Source organism: Octodon degus, unplaced genomic scaffold, assembly GCF_000260255.1.
Source record: "Octodon degus isolate 3935 unplaced genomic scaffold, OctDeg1.0 scaffold00021, whole genome shotgun sequence".
In the NCBI taxonomy this organism is placed as follows: domain Eukaryota; kingdom Metazoa; phylum Chordata; class Mammalia; order Rodentia; family Octodontidae; genus Octodon; species Octodon degus.
This window is the reverse complement of record NW_004524597.1, coordinates 12,818,041-12,829,477: the sequence shown is the minus strand read 5'-3', so window position 1 is coordinate 12,829,477 and position 11,437 is coordinate 12,818,041. Positions and strand designations below refer to the sequence as shown.

Genomic DNA, 11,437 nt, shown 5'->3' with positions numbered 1-11,437 from the left:
GTGCTGGGGGATCGAACCGCGGTCCCTGGGCTTTTCCAAGCTTGTTCCAAATAGGTGCTTTAGACCACTGAGCCATCTCTCCAGCCCCTAGCCCTGAAGTTTTATAATGTATCACCTAGTCCTCAAGAGCATTGTCTGACTGACATGCAGTTTAACAAAGTTCACCCCACCCCTGGGTTGCCTCTGGGCATGGTTGAACAGGTAGGAAAGAAGTCTAATGTCTGTAGTATTTACCAGAGGCAGAGGCAAGAGCTGGGGTGAGGACTTGTGTCTTATACAGCCCTGTTCTGGGATCCTCATGTGATGATTTTACCCAAGTTCCCATGTAGTGCTATATGATATCCCCATATATCAGGGAGCAAGACAAACAGGGACTTAACGTTCTCTAGAAAGACTCAGATAAATACTAAACATGCAGCAGTTTGATGTGTAGCAGGTGCTACAGTGGTGGTCTTAAGTGTTTTTAAAGTAATTGTAGGATGTTTTGTTCTGTTCAGGTCGTGGCCGCCCACCTACAGAGCCACTCCCGGATGGATGGATTATGACCTTCCATAACTCTGGAGTCCCTGTGTACCTGCATAGAGAGTCTCGAGTGGTCACCTGGTCCAGGCCCTACTTCTTAGGAACAGGAAGCATACGGGTAGGAGAGGTGTCAGTTTAGGCTTGTCAGTTCTCAGATCAAAACAAACCCATCTGCACATGTTGCACTGTAGCCAAATGAAGACCCGTGACAAGCCTCAGGTTTTCAAACTCTTGGGGTCATCCGGGTAACCTCTGTTGCAATGTCACTATCCACAGAAACACGATCCTCCTCTGAGTAGCATCCCTTGTCTGCATTATAAGAAAATGAAGGACAATGAGGAACGAGAGCAAAGCAGTGACCTCACTCCCAGTGGGGAAGTATCCCCCATCAAGCCCCTGAACAGATCTGCAGAGCTGGAGTTCCCTTTGGAAGAACCTGACTCTGTGGGTGCGGACTCAGGGCCCCCAGACGAGAAGGACCTACTGGGGACTGAGGCTGCCCCTGGGGCCCTGGGGCAGGTGAAAGCCAAAGTTGAGGTGTGCAAAGATGAGTCAGTTGGTAAGTTCTCTAAGGGAGCTTTCTTACCTTCCTGCCTTCTAGGACCCAGCTTCATTTGGTGCCTATCCTGGAGTCTTATTCCTCTTGCCAGAGGCCATTGTTCCTAGTTCCTGGTTGCATCTGTGAGGAGGGAGCTATGCTTATTGACTCCCATATGGTTGGGACAGCCTATCTTCCTGCTCTTGCAAGCTCCTGCTGGGTCCAGTACCCCTGGATCCAGTGCCTGGGTTCTGCCAGACTGAGGCTGCCATGGAACAGGGCTGACAGGGCCAACTGGCTTTCTGGAAGCTTGTATGAACTTCCCTGAAGTCTTGCTCATGTGGCATTGATTGGATTTGTCCTGATGAGCTCTGGATGATCCTTCAGTCCATGGATTCAGCCCTGTGGAATTACCGCTGTTCTGAGGTGGCACATTTCTTTTAGCCAACCTGCTGGATCACTTTCAAAGAGGGCTTCCTGTTCTTGGGAATTATGCTTGTCTGTATATTGCTGCCTAGCCTATCCGATGACTCTGAGAGTATAAGGTGCCCTGGAAGAGATGTGGAGGATGGGGGAGGTATTGCTGAAGAAGGGGAGGAGCCTGAGAAGAGAGGTGACAAGCACAGGGGTCCTGAGGGAGGCAGGTCCCATTGGATTTACTACTTAGATGGTAGCAGGGCCATAGGGAAGAGAATAAGGTAGTCACAGAGACCACAGACAGCTGCTGTTGGCAGTTAGATGGTTGGTTGGTTGGTTGGTTGGTTGGTTGGTTGGTTGGTTGGTTGGTTGGTTGGTTGAATGACTGGTTGATTGATTTTTGAAGTACTGGGGAGTGAACCCAGGGCCTCTTGCATGCTGTTCGTCTTCTACCTGCAACCCTGGGTACTTGTTTTGCTATGGGGAGAAAAGCCTGAAGACCATGTGGGTTTTGAATTAGGTTTTTCATTTCTGTGTGCCCTTTTTTTATATTCTTGCTCTGCATATAATAAAAGAGGGCCGGCAAGATAGTTCAACGGACTAAGCACCTGCTTAGGCAAGTGGAGGGACCCGGGTTCAATCCCTGGTACCATGTGCTACGCCGGCCCTACCCCCAGGTGTGCTGAGCCAGCTCCCGAGACTAGGCATGGTGGCACACACCTGTAATCCCAACACTTGGGAGGCTGAAACAGGAGGATCACTATATGATGACGAGCTGCGTAACTACATGAGCTGCTTAGTGAGACCCTGTATCAAATACATTAAAACAACAACAAAGTTATAGAATAAAAGAATATACCAGAAATTCAAGTACTTGCCAGTATAATTTGAGTAGAGAGAGTAAAAGCACTTGATTCTTTGCTTTCCTTGCTCTGTAAAAGAGACAAGGAAAGGAAAACACAGGTATCATATGGCCTGGATGACCTGTTTGACAAGCCTGTCCCCATCCTACATATAGGACTGAGGAAATGTGATTCCTACATTGGAAAGTTAATTTAATTCTTTATTAACTCATGGACAGATCTGGAGGAATTTCGGAACTACCTAGAGAAGCGTTTTGACTTTGAGCAAGTAACTGTGAAAAAATTCAGGACTTGGGCTGAGCGGCGGCAGTTCAACCGTGAGATGAAGCGGAAGCAGGCTGAGTCAGAGAGGCCCATTCTTCCAGCCAACCAGAAACTCATCACTTTATCTGTACAAGATGCACCCACAAAGAAAGGTGATTTGGGCTTGTAAATGTCAACATCAGCAGGCTATGTTACTATTTTTAATATGATGCATTGAGAAGATACTGTTTTGTAAGTTGTACTTAGTTCACGGCGGTGAGTCCCTAACACAAACAGTGCTGGGTCCTACAGTGCTAGCTTATGCCAGTGCTTCAAGTTGTTGCTGAGACATTTCTTCTTGTTGCAGAGTTTGTCATTAATCCCAATGGGAAATCTGAGGTCTGCATCCTGCACGAATACATGCAGCGTGTCCTCAAGGTCCGCCCTGTTTATAATTTCTTTGAATGTGGTAAGTTTGACCTTTTCCTTTTTAGTTCTGAATCATGCATGTCACTCTGGTGAGAGCTTGTTAGCCCTACTCACTGGAATAGAAGTGCAAGGAAAGGGAAAGAAAAGCATGTTTCAGTATGCAGTTCATTTTCATAGAGGTGTATCCTTGTCTGAGGGTGAAGGGCTTTGCGTACTCCTTGGAGTTTTGTCCCCTTTTGCCCCGTTTCCTCCCTACCCCACATTCTCTTGCCCTGTCTTCTCTGTCTTGCTGTCCCCTGACCCTGCATTGTCAAAGACAACCTTGTGCGAAAGGCCTCCCTGCTGTATGTTGGGTTCTTTCCTGGTCTCTGCATGACCCCAGGTAGATGAGAGGGCTGTGGCCCACACTTTTCTGCCAGCTTTGTCTTCCATGGCATCTTTGTCACACATTTGTGAAGGCTAGTTTGTCTCCCCTTGAGAACTGAAGACTGGGGTCACTCATTATTTTGGGTGGTGTTTCTCTGCCTCACTGTATCCTGTGCTTCCCCACTCCTGAGAGTCTTGCATCCATTTTTCAAAGACCCTGTCCCTGTCTGGATGGCTGTGCCTCCAGCTCCTGCTTCCCCTCTGGCTCACTTTCTTGTTCCCCTATATCCCTCAATTTTCCCAGCTATGGCTTTTGCTGCTGACTGTCCCCTGCCCTGTCTCCATACCTCAGGGAGTCCCTGGTCTTCGCAGACAAGCACAGACTCGCTCTCTGCAGGGGCATCTGTTGTTGTGGGCAGACTATGTATGCACTCGCTTTTAATGTCTTGGCAAGTGTGTTTTAAAACAAGTAATTTTAATTTTAAGAGAACCCAAGTGAGCCTTTTGGTGCCTCGGTGACCATTGATGGTGTGACTTATGGATCTGGAACTGCAAGCAGCAAAAAACTTGCGAAGAATAAAGCTGGTAATGTGCTTGCTTGGGTGTCCCAGAGACACATGCTGCCCGCCGGCTCTGCCTTGCTCCTTGGTTTGGGAGGGCAGTGGCCATGGGTTGGGGGAGTATGGGTGGGGCACATTCATTTTACGTATGTAATCATCTACTTTGATTTTTAAAATTATATATTTTATTGGAAAAGAAGAGTGAAGAGACTTTAGAAGGCCCCTCTCAGCTGAATGCCAGCAGGACCAGTGTCTCCTGTGTTTGTCCCAGTTGTGCACAAATTCAGGTGTGCTCAGAGTCAACTGGGTGGTGCTAGATACAGTGTAGGGCAGATTTGTTTTAAAACTAGAATGTGTCTATGCTAAGAGAGAAGAGGCAGATTGATGTGCAGTTACTGTTCTCCTCGAGTGGTTTTGACATTTATGGGACTCCCCGAGTCATTCAAATTCTGTATTAGGGACTCATTATATAGCACAGCTCATCTCTGGGAAAGGTAGTGTCTTCTGGTAGTGCTTTTGGACCAGGTTCTTGCTGTTTGCTTCTGTGCCCAGTCTTAGTGTTAGTTGGCATTCTTTCACCAACGCCATTTTGCCTTGGCATTGGTGTTATTTGGCCTTTGTTGAAAAATGGAGCACATAACAAGGTAGTGTTGGGTATACACCCAGCTCAAGCCTTTGCACCCATAGTTCCATTCTTGAGTTTTCTTTGATTGGCACATTGTTTTCTAGAGCAGATCTACCCTAAACAGACCAGGAACTGTGTCAGTTGTATCATAGTCTCCTTGGGTCTTGGGGTCAGTAAAAGTTTTCTGTTCCTGGGTATCAAAATATCCCTTTTTGTTGCTTTCTTTTGGTGGAAAATGCTGAGGGTGATAGGAAACTTTTCTACATTGTGTTTGTCTGTCCTTTCCTCTGCTCAGCTATCTTGAGCTCACACACTCCACAGCCACCTCAGTTACCCAGGAAACAGATTATGCCTAAATGACTTTTTGAATAGATACCTTGTAGAGTGGGGCCTGATGTGCAGGTAGAAGAGTCCTGGTCAGGGCCCAGGCTGCTCCTTCTGTAGAATTGCCTGCTTTCCTACCTACCTCTGTGCAGGGAATCTGTTTCCTCTGCCCAGACTCCAGCTACTCTGTAGACATTTGTATTGGGATGCCCTTTTTACTTACATTTCACTGGGATGTCTTGCTGGCATTGAAGCTCTGCTGACTCAGACAGGGTCCTCAGCTGAAGGGCAATTGTCCTCACCCAGTCACCCCTGAATGTGGGTAGCAGCCCCACTCTCATGAGTGCACTCTCCATGCTCTGCCTTGCACATGCTTACTCCAGAGTGTCCCTTAGCTCTTGCTTCTCCCTGCTTATGATAGCTGCTACCCCTGTGCCAGCCTGGAACAGCCTGTTCTCAGGCTTCCTTGTGGGGTCCAGATTCTGCCAAGCCTTTTTTTTTTTTGAACACTGCCAAAATGATTTCTCTAAATCATTGATCTAAACTCCTCTCTTACCTGCTATGAAGACTTCAGGATGAAAGTGTATGTGCTCAGTGTAGCTTGTAGAGCTTCTCATAGGTGGCCTCACTGTTCCCCTTCCTCAGGATGTGCTTTCTCTTTCATCCTTTCCTGCTCCTCCTCCTGAAATACTGCTGTTCCCTGGCCCTCACTGCTCTGAGCCATGGGAATGGGAGCCATCACACAGCTCACACTACAAGCCAGGCAGCATGTCTGCCTCTTCTTTCAGCCTGAACTCCAGGAATATGGGCTCAGGCCTTTACCTTGGGCCTTTTCTTTTTGTAGCCCGAGCCACACTGGAAATTCTTATTCCGGACTTTGTTAAACAGACCTCTGAAGAGAAACCCAAAGACAGTGAAGAGCTGGAGGTGAGTGTCATGGTCTTGCCCTGCTGGGAGCTGGGGCATCTCTGTGGCTACCCTACCCTATTGGCCTGGCCTGGCCTGACCTGGGACTGTCTGCTGGCCATGCTTGTGTGTACCATGCTGTGCGGTAAGAATGTAGTTAATCTAAGTGATGCTATTTTCTTTGGCTTTTTTTTTTTTTTTTTTTTTCTCTTTTTTTGTGGAACTGGGGATTGAACTCAGGCCCTTGCATTTGCCAAGCAAGTGTTTATTCTACTGAGCCATCTCCCCGGCCCTTTCTTTTTCTTTTTCTTTTTTTTTTTTTTGAGATAGTTTCACTAAGTTTCCTAGGCTTGGCCCAAACTTGGAATCTTTCTGCCTCAGCCTCCCAGAGTGCTAGGATTTGGAGGCATATACCACCACACCTGCCTATGGTTATGTATTTCATAAAAGAAGATACTTAGTTGCTTTTGTACAAGCAGGAAGAAAAGTTTTTTTGTTTTTTGTTTTTTGGAGATTTTTGTCAACTGTGAGTGTATACTACAAACAGATCTGGTAATGGATCTGCTAAGCAGAGTCTATAAGATTTAGATCTTTCTGTATGTTAAAAACTTTTAAATTATTTGTTACCCTTTATGGAAAATATGAGATTCTGTGATTATTTGTAGCAGCAGCTTTACAGACTGAAGGTTTACCTTTTTGGTGACAGCTTTATTGAGATAACTTACTATAAAATTTGATCTTTTAGGGGGTCCTGCCCCTTAGCTCATTTCTTTTAAGTGGCTGCTTCAACAAAGCAGTCAGGCTCAGGTTGCTGGTGTTAGATCCCCACAACTCAAGCCAGCCAAACCTGCCCTGAAGGCATTCAGAGAAAAAAAAAATTGATCTTTTAAATTTATAACTCTATTACATGCATATATCTGGTAATGAATAACTGGTTGGAAGACAACACTATGCATTACAATAAATACTGTGAAATTAAAAAAAAATTATAACTATCGATTTTGTGTTTTCAATTGTGTAAAAGGTTGTAGCTATCTTAGTTTTAAAATATTTTTATCACTCCAAGAACCCCAAATTGATTAGGAGTTTCATGCATTTCCTCCCAGATCCCAGACCTTGGTAACAACTAATCTGTTTTCTCAGTATGTATTTGCTAGTTCTGAACATTTCATATACATAAATGGTATCTCATGATATGTGGTTCTTTGTGGCTAGCATTGTTAGCATGCTGTGTTTTTAGCTGTGGATTTTTTTTTTTATCAGATTGAGAAAGTTTCCTTAAATTCTTATTAGATATGAGCGTTGCATTTTGTCTAATGGTTTTTCTGCTAGTATTGAGATGATCATGTAGGTTTTTTAACATTGTTAATATAGTATATTATTATATTGATTTTGAATGTGCAGTCTTGTATTATGGGATAAATACCACCTGCTCATGGTTTATAATCATGTTTATATGTTACTGAATTTGGTTTGCTAGTATTTTGTTTAAGATTTTTATATCCATGCTTATAAGGGATATTGGCCTATAGTTTTCTTTTTTCATAATGTCTAGCGCTAGTATTAGGTTAATAGTAGCCTTACAAATGAATTGGAAAGTATCTCTTCCTCCATTTTATGGAATACTTTGTGAAGGATTAATAATTTTTCAAATATTTGCTAGAATTCACCCAGTAAAACTATATACATTTTTAAAATCTTATTTATTTGTTTGGTACAAGGTCTCACTATGCAGCCCCGACTTGTAGTGATACTCCTGTCGCAGCCTCTGCTGCACTGGGGTCACAGGTGTGCACGACCATGTCCAGTTTCGGTGGCCAGCTTGGTGCCTGGGGCTGGCATGGCATTTGGTAGGCACTTAGACCACTGAGCTGTCTCTCTGGCCCCAAAATTATTTATTTTTATTTTTTGAGAAAAAGTCTCATTATATAATCTAGGCTGGCCTCGAATGTGGCAGTGCTCCTGCCTCAGGCTGCCAAGTATTGGGATTATAATCATGTTCCACCATGCCCAGCCAAGGTTTTTAATTTTTTTAATTTTAACTTATTTGGGGGGCTGAGGATTAAATCCAGGATATGGCACATGCTAACCAGGTGTGCTACCATTGAGCTATATTCTAGTGAAACCTTCTGAATTTAGGTTTTTCTTTGATCAAAGTTAACTGTTGAGTCAATCATACTCATTATAGGTCTGTTTCGATTTTTCTCTTCTTGAGATAGTTTTTTTTTTCTTTTTTTAATTTTATTTATTTTTATTTTGTGTGTGTGTGGCCAGCTCAGCCCACGAGGAGGCGGGGTTAGCTGGCATGTGTTGCTGGGAGATTGAACCGCGGTCCCTGTGCTTTGCTTTGCTTGGCTTAGCTTGTTCTAAGTAGGTGCCCCAGACCACTGAGCCATCTCACCAGCCCTTGAGATAGTTTTGGTAGTTACTTTTTTTTTTTTTTTTTCCTTTTTGCGGTACAGGGGATTGAACTCAGGACTTTGCGCTTGCCAGGCAAGCGCTTATTCTACCAAGCTATCTCCTTGGCCTGATAGTTACTTCTTTCTAGGAATTTTTCCATTCAGTCTAGGCCAGTTGTGGCAAACCTATGGACACATGCCACAGTGGGCTGTTTGTATCATTGAAAAAGGCACTGATTTGGGCTGTTTCACTCATTAACATATTCATAGTGTTTCCTTATGATCGTGTTTTTATTTCTGTAAAGTAGTGATTTACTATCTTTTTTTGTTGCTGGTTTGTGTTGTTTGTTTGTTTGTTTGTTTGTTTTAACAAGGTCTTAGCATGTAGTTTAGGCTGGCCTTGATCTCAACTATGTAGCCCAGGTTGGCTTTGAACTTGTGATGGTTCTCCTACCTTCAGTCTTCTGAGTGCTAGGATTATAGGTGTGTACCACCATATTCAGTTCCAATTTTTATTACTGATTTTAATAACTTCCGTGTCATGACCTGTCTCTCCTTTTTGTCAATATAGATAAAGTTATGTTAGTATCTTAAAGCTCTAAATTCTGGTTCTGGTAATTTTTTTCCTGTTTAAAAAAATTCTCAAGCCAGGTGTGGTGGCACATTCTTGTAATCCCAGCATTTGAGAGGCTGACACAGGAGTGAGGCAAGTTCAAAGCTGGCCTGATTTAGTAAGACCCTTGTCAAAAAAACTAACAAAGTGCCTGCTTAGGCAGAGTGCAGCTGCCGGGGTTCGGCCCTACCCCAGGGGCACACTGAAATGGCAGTTGAGACTGGGCGTGGAAGTGTGTGCCTATAACACCAGCGCTTGGGAGGCCGGAAAAACAGAATCACTGAGTCCTATCTCTATAGTGAGACCCTGAGACCCTGTATCCCTGTATTAAATGCAAAAAAGAAAAAAAAAACTAACAAAATTCTCTGTTCATTTAAATTCTGGTCTTCATTATTTCCTTTGTTCTGCTACCCTTGGGTTTAGTTTTAGATTGTTCTTTTTATGGTGTCTTTAGATTAGGAGTTAGCTCTTCATATCTATGGTTCTATATCCATGGATTCAACCAATTATACATAGATCTAGTATTTGGGGAAAAATTGCCTCTGTAGTAAACATGCAGACTGTTTCATGTCATCATTTCCTAAACTATATATATTTTATTAGATACAGGTAACTTAGAGATGATTTAAAGTTTATAGGAGAGACTGAGTATATAGCTCAGTCATAGAGCATGGCTCTGAGTTTGATCCCATAGCACCATACACAGATCCCCTAAAGAAGTATGTGACCCCAAAAAGATTGGACATGTAGTGATTCTCCTGTTTTTCAGCCTCCCAAGTGCTGGGATTACAGGTGTGCACCAGCATGCCCAGTCTCAGTTGCTGTCTCATATAAATTTACTATGCCACTTATAATAAAGAACTTAGATTTATACAGACTTTAGTATATAAAGAGGAGTCCTGTAACAAGTCCTTAATGGATACTGAGGAACAACTGTGTATTTTATTTACAGCTATAAATCATCTATGCCATATTATTTTAACTATCTCTGTTGGCATGAATGTGTGTCCCCATCCTTTTCTTTCTTTTTTTTTTTTGCGGAACCGGGGATTGAACTCAGGTCCTTGCACTTACCAGGGAAGTGCTTATTCCACTGAGCCATCTCCCCAGCCCCCCCCCTTTTTTTTTGTCTTTTGAGATAGGGTCTCGTTATGCAGTTCAGGCTGGCCTTCAGGACTTTGTAGCCCAGGCTGGTCTCAAATTCACAGAAATCCTCCAGCTTCAGCCTCCCAAGTGAGGGAGCGATTACAGACATGTGCCACCACACCCTGCCCATCCTTTTCTTGATGCACTTGAGGGCCCATTTGTCCTTAGAGACCTTGAACAGCTCTTTGGCCTATCACTCATAGAGGGCAAAGCCACCACCTCATTGTGTCCCACACGAACTTGGTGTGCTCAACGAGACACCTATGGTGCTGGTGGCATCTCTGCCTTGGTTTGCTTATGTTCTTTGTTGCCTTGTGGCCCCTGTTGAGACCTATGGCCGTTGGGTAGTGCAGAGCCATGGCTGTTGTTTTTTAATTGTTGCTGCAACAGGCTTTTTTGTTGTGTTTTTTTTTTTTTTTTTTTATTTTTTTTTATGGGGGGGCCAGTTCAGCCCACCAGGGGGTGGGGTTGGCTAGCATGTGGTGCTGGGGGATTGAACCGCAGTCCCTGTGCTTTGCTAAGCTTGTTCTAAGTAGGTGCTTTAGACCACTGAGCCATCTCACCAGCCCTAAAAATGCAGAAGGTTTTTTTTTTTTTGGCGGCTCCAGATTGCCTCCAGCGCTGGTCTGGGTTACCTTGAGTATCTGGGAATCGAACCACCACTCCCAGAGACTGACTGCTTCATTTAAGCAGGTACTTAAACAACTGAGCTAATGGGCGGGCCCCCCCTTTTTGTTGTTGTTGTTGTGTTTTTAACAGTAGCAAGGTTTTGCTGAAAGTAGGAAAAAGACTCTCCAGCACAAATTTGAGTCAAATAAAAGTAAGAAAAGAAGTACACGCCCTGCAATGTGAAGGTGGGCTACCATATAAGAGAGAAACACGCCCTGCAATGTGAAGGTGGGCTACCATGTAAGAGAGAACACAGTGGTCAGAATGTCCTTGCATGCCTATAATCCCAGCACACAAGAGGCTGAGTTTGAGACCAGCCTAGGCTATAAAGTGAGCTGAAGGTCAGCTTGAACTGCATAGTGAGACCCTGTCTAAAAAAACAAACACACAAAAAAAGACAAAATAGTCTTGTATTTGTAATAATTTTTCCTTTAGAATAAATTTTTCGTGATAGATTCAATCCTCAGTACTAGAGAGGAAGTGTCTCTTATGGACAACATATAAGTTAGATACTGTTTTTGTCCAGTCTGTCAATCTCTGCCTTTGCTTATTATATTTAGTCAGTTTATACTTAATATAATTTTTGAAAAAGTAAAAACAAAAACAAAAAAATCTAAGGGGGTCGGGGAGATGGCTCAGTAGAATAAGCGTTTCCCTGGCAAGTGCAAGGGCCTGAGATCAATCCCTGGGTCCACAAAAACAAAAACAAAAGAAAAGAAAAGGTAGTATTTATGTATGCCATTATGCTATTTATATCTTTTTTTCTCCCCTCAATCTCCATTATTTCTTTTTTTTTTTTTTTTTTTAATTTTATTTA

At 43.5% G+C, this 11,437-nt stretch overlaps 1 protein-coding gene across 4 annotated transcripts in view; it reads left to right on the top strand.

Annotated features, from left to right (window-relative positions):
* Window positions 1-11,437, top strand: part of Dgcr8 (DGCR8, microprocessor complex subunit) — a 36,725-nt gene that overhangs the window by 11,758 nt on the left and 13,530 nt on the right. For all 4 annotated transcript variants that reach the window (XM_023711542.1, XM_023711544.1, XM_023711543.1 and 1 more), the window contains 6 exons: window positions 498-640; window positions 799-1,081; window positions 2,559-2,756; window positions 2,951-3,052; window positions 3,865-3,963; window positions 5,732-5,814. In XM_023711542.1, the coding sequence (XP_023567310.1) occupies window positions 498-640; window positions 799-1,081; window positions 2,559-2,756; window positions 2,951-3,052; window positions 3,865-3,963; window positions 5,732-5,814 (908 nt within the window). The remainder of the gene's footprint in view (window positions 1-497; window positions 641-798; window positions 1,082-2,558; window positions 2,757-2,950; window positions 3,053-3,864; window positions 3,964-5,731; window positions 5,815-11,437) is intronic.